This window comes from Xyrauchen texanus, chromosome 41 (genome assembly GCF_025860055.1).
Source record: "Xyrauchen texanus isolate HMW12.3.18 chromosome 41, RBS_HiC_50CHRs, whole genome shotgun sequence".
Classification (NCBI taxonomy): Eukaryota; Metazoa; Chordata; class Actinopteri; order Cypriniformes; family Catostomidae; genus Xyrauchen; species Xyrauchen texanus.
In genome coordinates, this window is record NC_068316.1 from 24,324,294 (window position 1) to 24,341,175 (window position 16,882).

A 16,882-nucleotide genomic window follows, 5' to 3' on the forward strand; every position below is an offset into this window, starting at 1 on the left:
TTAAAGGTAACATTTTATAAATATTATAGGTTTATATTTGAGAACTTGACAAAAACAATACATATTTGTACTAACCAATACAGATTATGCGAGGAAAGTTTGCTTTGACTTCGTAATGTGCGTCCAAATAGAAGATCCAAGCACTTCATTTAAATTGACTATCTCTAGAATATCCTTTCTGTTGTTTACAGTCAGATATTGATCATAAAGTAAAAAGCATGCACACATTGCATGAATTAGGTAATGTATGTAATGTAATGTAGGTAATGTGCACCCAACCGTAAACACTTGCGGAACTCTAAAAGCTACTGTACCTTTTAGTGCTTGTTATACAGTTGAAGTCAAAAGTTTACCTAAACTTAAGTTGATGTCATTAAAACCAATTTTTTAACCTCTCCACAGATTTCATATTAGTAAACTCCAGTTTTTGCTTGTCATTTAGGACATCTACTTTGTGCATGACCGGAGTAATTTTTCCAACAGTTGTCATAGACCGATTGTGTCACTTTTAATTGACTATATCATAATTCCAGTGGGTCAGAAGTTTACATACACTTAACGTTGCCTTTAAGCAGCTTTGAAAATTCCATAAAATGATGCCAAGCCTTTAGGCAATTAACCAATTAGCTTATTTGAGACAATTGGAGGTGTACCTCTGGATGTATTTTACGCCCTACCTTCAAACTCAGTGCCTCTTTGCTTACATCATGGGAAAAGCAAAAGAAATCAGCCAAGACCACAGAAATATAATTTTTGGATCTGCACAAGTCTGGTTCATCCTTGGGAGCAATTTCCAAATGCCTGAAGGTAGCACATTCATCTGTACAAGCACTAGTATGCAAGTATAAACACCATGGGACCACGCAGCCATCATACCGCTCAGGGAGGAAACGTAATCTGTCTCCTAGAGATTAACTTGGTTTGGTGCGAAAAGTGCTATTCAATACAGAACAACATCAAACAACTGCTCCAAAACTGCCATAAAAAGCCAGACTACACTTTGCAAGTGCACATGGGGACATAGATCTTACTTTTTGGAGAAATGTCCTCTGGTCTGATGAAACAAATATTTAACTGTTTGGGGCACCGGGGTTATTAATACAATTATCATTTAATTATTTTTAAACACTATTAAAAATCGTATTTTATCGAAATTACACAATGATGATTAATCGACTTTATAGACATTACAGTTTTATCGTCTCTTAATGCTGATATTCTGTAAAGCTGCTTTGAAACGATGTGTGTTGTGAAAGGCGCTATACAAATAAAATTGAATTGAATTTGGCCATAATGACCATTGTTATGTTTGGAGAAAATAGGGTGAGGCTTGCAAGCCAAAGAACACCATCCCAACTGTGAAGCATGGGGGTGGCAACATCATGTTGTGGAGGTGCTTTGCTGCAGGAGGGACTGGTGCACTTCACAAAATAGATAGCAACATGAGGAAAGAAAATTATGCGGATATATTAAAGCAACATCTCAAGACATCAGCCAGGAAGTTAAAGCTTGATCGCAGAATGGTATTCCAAATGGACAAATGAACCCAACATAGCTCCAAATTTGTGGCAAAATGGCTTAAGGACAAGTCAAGGTATTGGAGTGGCCATCACAAAGCCCTGACCTCAATCCGATCGGAAATTTGTGGGCAGAACTGAAAAAGCATGAGCGAGCAAGGAGGCCTACAAACCTGACTCGGTGACACCAGTTCTGTCTGGAGGAATGGACTAAAATTCCAGCTGCTTATTTTGAGAAGCTTGTGGAAGGCTATCCAAAATGTTTGACCTAAGTTAAAAAATTTGAAGACAATGCTAGCAAATACTAACAATGTGTATGCAAACTTCTGACCCACTAGGAATGTGATGAAAGAAATAAAAGCTGAAATAAATAATTCTCTCTACTATAATTCTGACATTTCGCATTCTTAAAATAAAGTAGTGATCCTAACTGACCTAAGACAGGGAATGTTTTCTACGATTAAATGTCAGGAATTGTGAAAAACTGAGTTTAAATGTATTTGGCTAAGGTTTATGTAAACTTCTGACTTCAACTTTACATATTAATGTAAACTCTGTGTCAATACTTGCAAATCATACAAATGATGTATATACAGCCGTGGCCAAAAGTATTGGCAGTGACATCAGTTTTGTGTTTTGCAAAATTTGCTGCTTCAGAATTTGTAGATAATTTTTTCACATGTTTCTATGGTATACTGAAAAACAATTATAAGCGTTTCATAAGTTTTAAAGGCTTTTATTGGCAAAAACACATATGCAAAGAGTCAATATTTACAGTTTTGACCCTTGTTCTTCATAACCTCTGCAATTCGCTCTGGCATGCTGGATATCAGCTTCTGGGCCAAATCCTGACTGATGGCGATCCATTCTTGACTTATTAATGCTCTGATTTGATCACAATTTGTGGGCTTCTGTTTGTCCACTCGCCTTTTGAGGATTGACCACAGGTTCTCTATGGCATTAAGATCCAGGGAGTTACCTGGCCACGATCCAAAATTTCAATGTAATGATCTCCAAGCCACTTCATTATCACTCTTCGCTTGTGACATGGTGCTCCATCATGCTGGAAAATGCACAGATCATCACCAAATTGCTCCTGAATTGTTACATTTACATTTACATTTATGCATTTGGCAGACGCTTTTATCCAAAGCGACTTACAGTGCAATTATTACAGGGACAATACCCCCCGGAACAACCTGGAGTTAAGTGACTTGCTCAAGGGCACAATGGTGGTGGCTGTGGGGTTCGAACCAACGACCTTCTGATTAACAGCCCTGTGCTTTTGCCACTACGCCACCACTACTTCATCATGCTGGAATTGTTAGAAGTTGCTCTTTGTCTCACTGTGCATGCAGATGCACTCACACCAACCTACTGCCAATATTGAGCAAGCTCTGCACTGGTGGTGACACAGTTAGCTGACTCCTCAGGAGGAGATGGTCCTGGTGCTTGCTGGACACTCTGGGATGTCCTGAAGCCTTCTTCACTGCAGTTGAACCTCTCTCCTTGAAGTTCTTGATAATCCGGTTAATGGTTCTTTCAGGTGCAATATTCTTTGCAGCAATTTCCTTGCACGTGAGGCCATTTTGATGCAAAGTGATGATGGCTGCACATCTTTCTTTAGAAGTAACCATTGCTAACAAGAACACAATGATTGGATGCACTTCTTCACTCCTTTTATAGCAAACAGTCTGCTCTTATAATCCAATTTGAATGAGAGTGATTTCACCTGACTAGTACTCGTTCACACTTTCCCAGGTTCTGCTGATATGATTCGTGAAATGATGTTAGCTGGTCATTTTGTGCTACATTTGTGAAACGCAACATTTATGTCACTGCCAATACTTTTGGCCACAGCTGTAGACAAATATGTAACAAAAGGTAATAAGTGCAATGTATAAATCTCGAAATACTTAAAGGTGCAATCAAATTATGAAATATTTTATCTTCAACAAACACTGTAAATATTGACAAATTTAACAAATAGGATCTTGCAGCTCCTATGCTGCGGTTTGGAAAAAAGACTGCAAAGCACAGCCTAATCAACAATGTTTTTGTTTGTTACATAGTACTTTTTATATAGTAGCACTTGAATGTTATATTTCGAATTCTATTTTCATAATTTCCAACCTTCCAATATTTTGCGTTTAATGTGTATGAAATTTCAAACCGTGACAAAAGCTTTTATAGTTATTATAAATGGAATTTCATGATGTCAAATAAATTTATAGAATGTGAAATTTGTACATAAAAAATTAAAAATCTAAAATCTGATTAAAATGATGAAAAACAAAATATTAACTAAAATACACTTGCATGCAAAGTCAGTATATAAATAAATGTTACAACAGTGCTATAACCCATATCTGCATGATTTTAAACATCACACTGCTGCCACACGATTGGCTTATTACATGATCGGCTGTTTGCTTAATATCTTTTTCAGTTGCATTATGATTGCATGTCATCAAAATTCTTGATACCATAATTTACTAGGCAATGATGATTGTTTCTCCAACATCTCCTCAAAGGGTTGCAACTGATCTTGCACTGGTCCAATGTTGGTCGCTGTGGAGGATGTGCTGGAATGCACTTCATTTTTTTTTTGTCTATGGGGCAGTCCTTGTCAAACATCTTATAGTTTTAACCCCCAGACAGTTTGAGCTGTAAAATAAGCCATTTTCACAGACGCCTACACGCATCTCTTAGGAAGCGCATCAGTCATTCTGCCCTGAGAATAGAGCAATTATGAATAACACTGCAAATTGTTTGGAACATACGCGTGGGTGACTGTGGTCCAGGGCCAGAGGGAACAGATGGACTAAGAAGGCTAGTTCAGGACATCACGGCTTGATTCGTGATGCCCTCTCACAGGGACATTTATATGAATTTCATCCACCGCTCAACCATCTCTTCCAGGAAGCTTAATCTTCCCCCATGCTTCTCTTGGCTGCTGCGGTGTTTCTAAACGGATCGCTAAGTCGTGTGTTTATACAGCTTTTCACATGGTGCAAGGCTCGGGCCTTGCTGACGGCACGTTTGGGGATTCACTGTCTGCATTTTAAATCACTCATTGTCTTGAAACCAAGGATTTTTCTGGTGCCTGCTTTCGACAGAGCCACTTTCCAGTTCTAAGGAAGACTTTTTGTAAAACAAATGTTTATCACAAGTTCATGTCAAAAGTGCAATAGCAAGAAGAACTGTTTGGAATAGACTTATTCAATGTTTCACAAGGTTGTGCTTAAAATAATCGTTTACCCAAAAATAATTTTGACATCCTTTAAGAGGCTCATTCACAGCTGATCTCAATAGTTCATTTAACAGAGATCTTCGTTTTTTTTGCATTAAACACTCACTACATCGAACAGACAGGCCGGGATAATCATTAAAACATATATTTTTTGCTCCGCAGAAAACTCATAGGTCTGGAACGACATCTAAATTACTGGCTCAACCAGTGTTGTTCTGTTGAATCCTATATACTTGCATTTAAAGGAGCCATATGTAGGAACCAGTATATCATAGAGACTTGAGGGTGGGCACTTTTGACTTGAGTCAGTAAGCAATCAACTAGCAATGCCCAAGAAACCACCCAGAAAGCCTTAGCAAACGCATGGGCAGGCCCCGCTCAGATTTTCTTCAAAAAATGTAAATCTGTGCAAGACATTTTACAGCTGCCCCTGAAATTGAAACCTATGTAAATGAGCACAACACTGACTGTGTGGCACAAATCTAATTTCCCTGGGCTATAAGGAATGTGAGATGGCTCAGCAGGAGATTGTCATCTCAATACACAATTTTCCTCATAAGAATTCTCCCAGCTTCCTTTCTGTCTGTGTATTTTTGTTTTTCTCATGTGCCCTTGCACCTTCAAGTTCAGTGATAAAAGTGGGACACCAACAACGCGGCCACTTGTATGGGTGCAAAGAGGGACAGTTTGGTCTTTTGAGATGATATCATCCTGCAAATATGCCACAGGGACAAAGGCACGTTAGGCCCTGGTGATAAGTGTGCCATCATTAGACACACAACACCCCCTCCCCTGCTGCACCCTTTCACCAGCCTCATACACTCTAGCTTCAGGCCTTTCTCTGAATCAAATAAAAAGGGGCCCTGAAAAAAGTTGTTTTGTGTATGTGCACGTATGTGTATGTGTCCCACACTTTTTAATAGGGGTGCACAGAGCTAATTCGGCCAATCTTTGTCTTAAGTCTGTGATATGTCCATCGTGCCTAGAATCAGGGCTGATCTTTTTTTGCAGCACGCAGGGAATCGCACATACGCTGCTACTCTAATGAAGAGGTGCTTTCTCAGCCCTTGAAGCATAACATAGTGGCCTCTGTAGCGTAAATTGTTGGCAATTCGAAGTATTCACAAATTTAATCTTTAAGACATCCTGTTATTCAGATGAATATGCAAGTTTGTTTAAAAATAAATAAATAAATAAATAAATAAATTACATTTTGTATGAATATTAAATTGCCCATTACGGTAGTAATTCAGACTCTCAGCACTTTGAGCATGGAGAGGATAAAGAGACTGCAAGCGGGTATAAAAATTAAACAACAAATAAACATGCGTATACAAATCTGAGGATCCGTAAATGCGAGTCGTGACACTCAGGCGTTGTGTTGAGTGATGGAGACTGTTTGAGCAATCCTGAGCACTTTCAGCTTTACTCCCTTCAGTATGCTCACTTGTGGTGTCAATCAAACATGTGCGCTCTCCAAGTGCTGTCAATATCTCATCAGTCACTCATCTCAGCACTATTCTGTGAGAATCCCAATTTAAATCAGATTATTGTTGGTCACATTACCACAAATCACCGCAATTACATTTTAATCATAACGGCACCAAGTCTTTATGCATTTGCTTAAAAATTTGTGATATGTAAATGCAAAATGCCAAAGACAGTAAACAAATCATAGATATTAATGATTTCTCACAGGAGCAGTTTTAGAGCTTGTGATGGATATATTTTTCTTATTTTTGAATGTATCTCTCCTGTGTGTGATGCTCATGTTTTTTTACTGCTTACCAGTATCTATTCATAACTTTTTTTCAATACAAATAAATATTAGAAATTCACAATGAATGTAAATTTAATGTCATTTTGGTAACTTTATAAAAAGGTGCCATTCATTAACATTAGTTAATGCATTAGGTATTATGAACAAATAGTGAATAATATATTTTTACAGCCTTTATTAATTATGTTAGTTACTATTACAATTGTTCATTGTTAGTTCATTGTGCACTAACTAATGTTAACTAATACAACTTTTTGATTTAAAAAATGTAATGGAATATGTTGTAACTAACATTTTAAGTTCATTAGTTCATGTTGTTAAATAATGTTAACATAATGGAAACTTTTTGTAAAGTGTTACCATAATTTAACTGTGTGGGGCATAAACGTATAACTGCACAATATAACTTGCAAAAGTGTGGCAAAGGGAACTTTAAAATAAAATCGGTATGGTATCGCTTCAAATTTCCTGATCGGAAACCACCACCACAGTAGTAGCACCACTACTTTTAATGGGATGCATGGAAATGTGAGCCCTACTACTTTGAGGGAGATTGTTGGTGTAAAAGTATAGAGATGAGCTGTCCTATGAGCCATCTCCATATTGTATAAAGTTAACACATGTTCTTTAACACTGATGGTCTTTCAGCTGTACTGTAAATATTGTAAATTACTGATTTTAAAGTGTTACCATGATCGTAGACTCATTTTTAGACTGCATGCCCACAGATCATTTCCAGACATTCTGGTGCTTATTGCCTACAAATATGTCTAGAGCTTTCTCAAAATGGAAAGCTCCAATCTGATTGGCTGGCATTACACAAAAATAATTGTGTTGCTTGGGTTTGAAAGTTTGAAAGGACGTTTAGAAGTTCACTGTCTGCTGTAATTGGTACTGCCCCAAGGAAGAACTAGCACTGGTTTGGCCTAGATTGTACGATTCATGGCATCCAATTTTTGAAATGTATACAAGAAGTTTAAAAGAAAGTAGCAAGTAAACGAGAACCTTAAGCAAGTAAACAAGATTCTGCTTTGCTTTCAAATGGACCATTCCTGTCTAAGTGGGTGCTTCTTGGCCAGAATTTTTGTCCTAACCAGACATGATGCAATGACAATCTAACAAGCATTCTCAAGCAGTCTGTCTGTCTGTCCACACTGCAAACGACACGACTGCACAACACCGTGAAGATTTCCTACACGTACATGACTAATAAAATCAGAACAGTCAGGTGGAACCGTTAATTGAACTTAAATCCTTTTCTCACTGAAGCTACATACACTTTCTTTGGCAATTCCTGAATTGAACATTCACAGGGCAAAGTTACTCCATGATTCCCATCCTAATTCATTTTAATACAATTGTTGTATGCTCGTGCGGTGGTACTGTTTATATTTTTGCAAGTTCCATGTGACTAAAGTCGGAGGTAGGGTTGCAGCGGTATACCGGTTTCACGGTACACCACGGTTTGAAAATTGACTTTCATACCATGTACATTTGCTTATCTACGGTATTGAGAAAAAAATGCAACCGGACAGAGATTCTCCATGCGCATCTCCTTTCTTCCTCGCCTGCCTGCCAGACTCGTCAACTTGCGTCTCACACACAAACATGCAGCAGAGAGAAGCGAGGTGAGGGGGTCTTGAAAAGCAGTTTATCAACTGGTCTATTCGGACTTGGTCGCGGACAGCAGGCAAAGAACAATGCCATGGGTCTCCTATTGAAGATATTTCGGCGGCCGCACAAGTGATCGACTATGTAGGACTGCTGAGGCAGATTTAATTATAATCTCGCAAACGGCTAAAACTTCTCATCTGCACTTTCGCGAGTGTAACGAGCTCGCGCTAATGATCTTCTCTTCTCACTGGTGCGTGCAGCGTTCATCAACTGGGCTTCCCTCGATATTGCGGAGCGCAGACATCAAAACTGATGCGACCAATTTCAATTCTAGTGAGACTTTTCTAGTTTAAAGCGTTACGGAGATTCAAACCTCTCAACAGTAGCAGCACTGACATGCCAAACAGCACTGAGGAGGAAAAGAGCAACTGTGCTATGTGCCAAGTGTAAACTCTTGAAGTAACTGTTATAGTTTGGCGATGTTATAGTTTTATTTGAGATAATCTAAAGGTAGAATCTATTAGACCTCATTTTATATCAACAGTGGCAGTTGTAGTTAAAGTTTCAAGATGTGTTTCAGCTAATATTTCTTATTCATAAATACTGTAGTTTATTATTACTATTATTTAAGACTAGCACACTGACCTAGCCATGGTAATGAGGAGCCTTTCCTTCTGTGTAATATGTGTATAAATATTTAATATTAGGCAGCAAACGGGATAATAATGGGCCCATATAAGTAAATATGCTCTTCAATTTTTAAAAGGGGGAGAGAAAACTTCCTGTAGGTTTTGACATCAACAACAAAAATAATGTTACTTGATTCAGGCCCTTTTACTGGAAAACCATGAACAAAACTATGCAACATAAAAGGAAATGCAACCCAGGATACATTAAATACAGGTTATGTTTAATCTATGGCAGGTCGACACTTGATTTCCAATGTAAAATCCATCCTGAAGCAAAACTAGTTGAGAAGCACTGAGTTAAAGATACAGACAGGAGCAATCTGGCCTCTTTGTCACGCACCTACTCTATATGTTAACTGTTAATAATCATAGGACATTACATTAAAAGCTCACACAGCTGATCTTGTTTTTCATTTAGTAGTTCATTTAACATGCTTTGCTAACGTGTAAACTATCATGCTTTAGTTATATAACGTGATAGTTACATTATATTTTTTATCATGTTTATAATTCTGTTTATTACAATTCTGTTAGCTTTCCTTTTTCTATTTATTTTATTTTCAAATGGGAGACTTTTCTTCAATTAAATAAATGGTTTCAAGTTTCAATTATAATAAAGTGTTTGCTCAAAAATAAATAAATAAAATAACCCTTCTGTTTTCACTGATAATAGTAATTGTTTAATACCGTGAAACCGTGATATTTTCTCAGAGGAAGTCATATGTCGCTCATCACTTCTCTATTTTGAATAGGTGTTTGACAGACTTCCAAAAAAAGAGAGGTCATTTTCAGCACAACTGTCGGTAGGTGTGACACCTTCAGCCAAAATCCGGTTGTTTTAAACTAGCTAGTGAGATGGCGGCTTAAATGTACTGTTATGAGAAGAATTTTAGCCCAATGACCGTTCACAACAGATTTGGCTACCTGGCACAAAGCCGCAGATATGGAAACCAAGCAACCGAGAGAGAGAACTGGAGAAGTGCACATCAACCAGGCGTTTCTTCCTTTCAAACTGCTAGATGGAGCGCAGTTGAATGGAACAGAATGCAAGGTCTTCAAAACTTTTTTTAAACTTGACACAGCATATTAAAACATGATTGTTACGGGATCTCTGGTCAAGCCAACTGTGGTTTAAAAAATACACAGTTCGGCCAGGCACAACTAAAACAGTGGTGTACGCTTAAGATTAAATACGGTAACCTGAAGGAAGAAAAGAGAAGACGTGCTTTCTGAGCATTCAGAAAGCTGCATTCTGAATATTAATCATGTACGGAGTACTCATGTAATCAATAAGACTACAAGTAGTCGAGTAGACCTTATTGTTTTATTATACTAATTATTTGAATGTATGTAATAATTCATGTTACCTAAGCTTGTAATCATGCTGTTATATATATATATATATATATATATATATATATATATATATATATATATATATATATATATATATATATATATGAATTCTGGTACTGAATTGTACTACATGATTCTATACTCTCACACAATTTTGAACAAAGTACGAATCATGAAAATGAATTTATTATTATTACTTTTAGGACATATGTAAAACAGTTCCTTTACTTGAAAAGGTTAACAAAAAAAAATACTATTCATTAAAAAGTAAAGCTATCCATCAGGGATGGTATTGGGACAAAATATCAGCCAACCAAATGGCAATAGTGACAAGAGAATAAAACTAATATTAATAATTCTTCCCAGCAAAAAAGACAAAATTGTTACTGATTACATACATTTTAAGTATTTAAAATTCATTTTGTAAGTTTTTAAATAGTCACTCATTACATGTTTCTAAACTATTGTTGTCGAGAGAGGAAAAAAACCACTTTTTTTTTTCTTTTTTTTATGGTAGTGTACAGTATGCTTGTATCTTGTAAAATAATGTTTGCCATTGTATAAATGTACTGGTGAAAGTAGACATTACATTTAGGCATTTTCAGGAATATAAAAAATCAGGACCCTTAGCATTTGTAGACATTATATTCAGAATACAGTTTACTGTATATAGTAAAATCATCAGATTCACTCTTGCGCTGAACAGTCTCATCCTAGACTTTTTGTCTAGACATCCAAAGCTCATATTACTAAGCTTGTATTCCATGCACTTACATGATGAGAAGAAACCATCTAAAACATTTAAAAGCTGGCACATTTGACATGGAGACATTTGTGACATTCATGAAAGCTGCATAATTGATTACATTGAAATTTAAATCACGATATGATGTTGTACAGTTTAATCAAAATGATTGAGCTCCCTTTCTCATTGTAATTGGTTTGACGCGAATGCGCCCTCTGATGTGCTTGGTAAAGTTTAATGACTCGCTTGTGGTAAAGGCAAACGGTTTTGTGATAGGAAATATGTGCCTGATTTTGAAGTTAAAACATGTTTACATAACAAAACATAGAAAATAGTAGTGAAATGTAAATGATGTGCTGGAGAGAAACTACTCTTAATTTGCTTTCAACAATTTTCTTTATCGATAATTATTCATCTTATCGATTAGTTGTTGCATCCCTAATATGGTGTTTAATTATTTAAAGAGAAATATTTATGTGATGACTAAGTCAGATAATTGTTTAGTTCTGTAATGTATATGTGATGTTTATTTACAGATTTTATGGTACAATAGATGGTAATTCAGTTGATAATTATTTTTACTATTTCAGAAACCTTGCTTGAAACCACTACTTGATAAGCATTCATTAAAATCCTCAATAATACCTACATGCCCCTGAGTTTTCTAAAGGACCACTGTAGCAGTCAGTATTTAATTCCCTGGATTTTAAATCCCCCAGAATAAAATTTTTCTGATAGAGAAGAATGTTTTATATGATATAAAAAAAAATTCTCTCCATTTTGGAATGCCCAGTTCCCCAATACACTCTAGGTCCTCGTGGTGGCGTAGTGACACGCAAAAATCTGGCTGGTGGAAGACGAATCTCAGTTGCCTCCGTGTCTGAGACCGTAAATCTGTGTATCTTGTTACGTGGCTTGAGCATTTTACTGCAGAGACGTAGCACGTGTGGAGGCTTCACGCTGTTCTCCGCGGCATCCACGCGCCACACCGAGAATGAGAACCACACTTTATAGCTACCACGAGGAGGTGATCTCTTGTGACTCTACCCTCCCTAGCAACCGGGCCAATTTGGTTGCTTAAGAGACCTGGCTGGAGTCATTCAGCACACCCTGGATTGGAACTTACGACTCCAGGGGTGATAGTCAGCATCAATACTCGCTGAGCTACCCAAGCCCCTAATATGATCATCTTAAATATGTGCATATTTTATGCTAAGAAAGTTTTTTTTTATCTATATATGCATGAATTATAACTGTTGTTATTAATATTATTATTATTATTATGTGTAGTGAAACAATATTTTGATCATAAATGCTTGGGGACACACAGTCCTGCTGTTGTTATTATTGTAGCCTAAATCTAAATTACACTTGCATTATTTCCCAATGCTTAGGGAATAATTATTGTAACACTAACTCATACGGATGGATGAATGAAATGGTTCACACTTTATCCCTCACGTTCTGCAGTCCAAATCTATGCCCTTTATTATACTGATTGAAGTCTGGCCATGCAAGATTACAATGAAAAAATCTAACAACAAAAAAAAATCAACAAACTTTCTTCTCATTCTCTGTTTTTCAGAGGCAAGTTTGCTGTGGTGAGAAAATGTGTGGAGAAAAGCACAGGGAAAGAATATGCTGCGAAGTACATGAGGAAGAGGAGGAAGGGCCAAGACTGCACTTCAGAAATCATTCATGAGATTGCAGTGCTGGAGCTGGCAGAAGCCTGTCCACGAGTGGTCAACCTTCATGAGGTCTACGAGATGGCCAGCGAGATGGTACTTGTTCTGGAATAGTGAGTATCACACATTTAGTCTTTTTAATTAAATCCATCACATTTATTCATTTCCCTGGCTACCACAAACATTTATGTCAAGATCAATTTATAATGGTCTTTAAAGGTTTGTTCACCCAAAATTTTAAATTCTGCCACCATTTACTATTTGCATACACAACCAGTCAAAAGTTTGGGGACACTTAATCATTATTGTAATTTTTTTTCTCACATTTTAGAATAATAGTAAAGTCATCACAACTATGGGATAATAGAAATGGAAATATGGGAATTATGTTGTGACCTAAACAAAATCAAAACTGTGTTATATTTTAGCGTGTTATATTTAGCATCTTAAAAGTAGTCACCCTTTGCCTAGAATTTTCAGACAAGTACTCTTGACATTTTCTCTATTTTCTTTATTATTTGGTCCAAGTAATTTTTTTTTTATAAAATGTTAGTTTTATAATGAAATAAATGAATATGGTGGCACAATTATATTTTTGTCTACAAAACTAATTTCAGACATTTAAGCATACGCCTTCAGATCGAAAACATTTTTAAGAGCATGAGAATCATTTCAGTCAAGTGTTTCAAATCTTTTGACTGGTAGTGTACATCAGACATATTTTATTTCTTTGAAACACAGGATCATTTTTGCAGAATGTATGAGCTGACAACAAGCTAGCAACAAGAATCTTCCCCTCAAACTTTGCTCTCAAATTTCTCTTGCGCTTATGCACGTCTAAACATGATGCCTTGACGTGTTGTGGCAGGTTAGACATCAATGTCATCAAACATCACTGGTTCTTATTCGTCTCGTGTAGGCCTGTCGTGATAATAATCCACTGAATTATTTAGATTTATTCTGAATTATTGGTTAATTGCCCTTACAGCGGACATTTGATATAACCGATGATTGTGCACATCAAATTCCAATCACAATTGAATGCCCAAATATAGAAATACAATGAACGGTGGGTCATCCAGATGAGCTCCCATGAAAAAAATCAACAAACTTTTATTGTGAACGCGAAATGCTCTGATTTCACTTTAATTTAACGATCATGTAATGGCAAATGTTCCTGGTAACAACAGGATCATACCAGGTATTAAAAACCTTCACAATTAAATGAAAACCGAATGGAAAAGGAACTAAATGAAAACTGAAAATGAACTAAATTTTTTGCAGAATGTAACCGAAATTGGGAACAAAGTGATTTTCAATCACTCTGTGATTTGGGTTTTTCACAGTTATTTTTGGAACTACACCACTTCATGTTGCCTGAAAAAATAAAACATAATTTGATCCAGAAGGAAACTGCTGCATCACACATTTCTTTGCCTAATTTCCTGTTGTGGATGTTGCATTCTGTGGCTGAAGACCATGTTTAATATACTGTACATGCACGTCTAATCCAGATACAAGGAAAACATTAAAAATATATACTAAGTACATTTCTCAGTTGTTTCCAAGTCTTCACTGAATTATTGTTAGATATGATGCATTAATACAGATTTGATGCTGCTGGGTTTTGAAACGGAAGCAGCACGGCCCCCCCACGGCGCAACTGAGAAATGTACTTTATATATAATAAATATATATGATATTTTTTATAAAAAAAAGTGTTCCAAAAACAACAATGTAAATATAAAATTGACTAAAATTACCAAAAGAGAGACTCATTTTAAGTATTTTGATATTTAAACATTTCAAAAGGAAATAATTTTTCCTTTATTTAATTTTATTTATTTATTTGAAGTGTGTAAAAATGAATTCTTAAGGTCTATGAAGCACACATGCACCTTAAGAAATTACAATTTATTTGATAATTAATCGTGAAAGCCCCCATTAATTATGACACGTAATCGTCATAATTGCTATTATTTTTTTGACAATTAATCTTCAGCCAAATTTCATAATCGTGACTTCCCTAGTCTTGTGACTGATCGTGATATGATGCATTTAAATGTTCTGAATTTAACGCAAGTACGAATTAGATTTGAGAGCTGTGGCAGAACTTATATGAGGAAGATTATTAATAGTGTTATGTTGCTTTGTCCTTTTTGGAGTTTTACACCATGGAAAAGAGAAGCTTGGGCATTTTTCAAAATATCTCCTTTTGTATTCCACATAAATCATGCTGCATGCGGGTGAGTAAATATGTTTTTGCAGGCTTGTTTGTATAAGCTGTGCAGTGACTAGGTTAATTAGTAATCAACAACCAGGATCGTGATGGGCTGTTAAATATTGAGAGCTAAAATCCGATCCTAGCCAATTAAGGAAGTACAGAGAGACAGACAACTCAGACTGTAGACCAAAGGATCAGAGGAAGTAAATGAGTAGAAGACTGAAATAAGAGATGGAGGTTGAGTACAAGGAGAGAAAAAGAGATTGTGGAAGAGAGCGAGTGAAAGCTCTAATCCAATTCGAAACCCCCCAGAGCGATACTGAGCATGCCTCTGTAAGCAGTCGCTATGTCAGCAACGTTCAGCATCCTCCCCTTAACAGGCGCGCACACACACACACACACACCAGCTCTCTCATATTCTGCTGCTTTGCCCTTTCATTGTGGTAATGTATGCATGAGGACTGGTGTATTAGGTTTCCCTTGCAGCCAAATGCTGACATTGACACTGAACTTCAGGCTGTGGGACAAAGCATTTCCGGGCCTGTCGGATCTCTACTGGTGCTCATCATCTTTACTGTACAGCTGTTGTTTTAATGTCAAGTCCTTGACCTACTTTATTGTACTCTGGGGAGAACTCATTCTATATCTGTTTGTGAGTTCCAGTCCTCCAATTAGCCCTTACCTTTATCCCTTTGGTGATCATATTAAGCAAATTTCATGTTCTGGAAAGGTCACATGGAAAATGTAGTTTATTTGGCATGAAGTGGGTCACACATTTCTGGCATCCTGTCAACATATCTTCTCTCTCCAGCCCTAAATGCCCCAGACAAAAAGTGCAGATGGGATTTAACTCTAAAATAAGCATTGTGTTTCAAATGGCATTTTGATTGATTCATTGACTAATACAATTTGAGCTTGCTAAGATTATTATTACAGTTATTTAATAATGGTACTGCACTCATATCTTTCAATAGATCAAACAACAACTAATGCTTGAGATTTATTGTAAATGTGAAAAGAATCTCTAGATGTATGTCAAAAGCATTTGCCCATTGGCATCCAAATATAATGCAAATCCTCCAGCATAAAGTGAGTGGTCGATCAGCCCTGGTCAGTATTGACCATGTTGGTGTAGAGCTGCTTCCGTCCTGGTTGACCCGGTTCCCAGTGTCCGGCGTGAATGGACTTACCCTCGCAGTGGGGACAGAGGTCAGCACAGGAATTTTAATCTGCCCCTCCAAACACACAGAGTCCATAGTCTTCCCAGCCACTGAAACTGACGAGACTCCTCTGTTTATAAAGTGACATGTTGGGGAAAGAAAGAGTCTACAATGCAAGAGAGGGTAGTTACAGCTGAGGAGGAGTGGATTATTTTGTAGCATGCGTTACCGAATCAACGGGTTCATTTGTTTCCGTTTTGTCCCATGACTCCCTGCGGTCCCATCTCTCCATCCATGCTGTTTTTGATGAGGATGGGCTCTCTGTACTTTTATTTCCCCTCACCCACCAGTGAATGGCATGTGCTCAGCTGGATAGAGTTCACATCTCTCATCATCTGCCCACACGGCCGTCCTTCATGAGCAGCTGTTTCCCATGAGTGCTGCTTAGTCTCAAAACATACAAGCCATAGTCTCAAAAGGAAAAGGGGAATTTTCGGAATGCGTTGAAAAAAGGTTCCGTAGATTGTCTATATATGACACTTTTAAATATTTTTTCTTCAGAAAACAAGACTTTGGACAAAACACATCCATTGATCGTTAATGTTTTCTTTTTGTTTCTCTTCAATAACGCATAGCCCTCTTGGTAGTGAGGGCAAGCAGCACTCTGTCCATTTATTCATTCCTCTTTTTTTTTTTGCCACTGCTTTAATGTTTGATTAGACCTGGTTGTATTTAAACCAGAAAATATCTTTTGCAAAAACTGTGAACACTGTTTAATAAGTGCAGGTGTTGCTCATGTTGTCACATGTGATCATTTTTACCTCCTCCTGGGGTTGTTATGATACCAAAATTAAAATTG

General features: G+C 36.9%; 1 protein-coding gene across 1 annotated transcript in view; it reads left to right on the plus strand.

Moving 5' to 3' along the window:
* The window catches only part of stk17a (serine/threonine kinase 17a), a 56,040-nt gene that overhangs the window by 17,640 nt on the left and 21,518 nt on the right, over positions 1-16,882 (plus strand). The window contains exon 2 of the mRNA XM_052113449.1: positions 12,540-12,752. Coding sequence (XP_051969409.1) covers positions 12,540-12,752 — 213 coding nt within the window. The remainder of the gene's footprint in view (positions 1-12,539; positions 12,753-16,882) is intronic.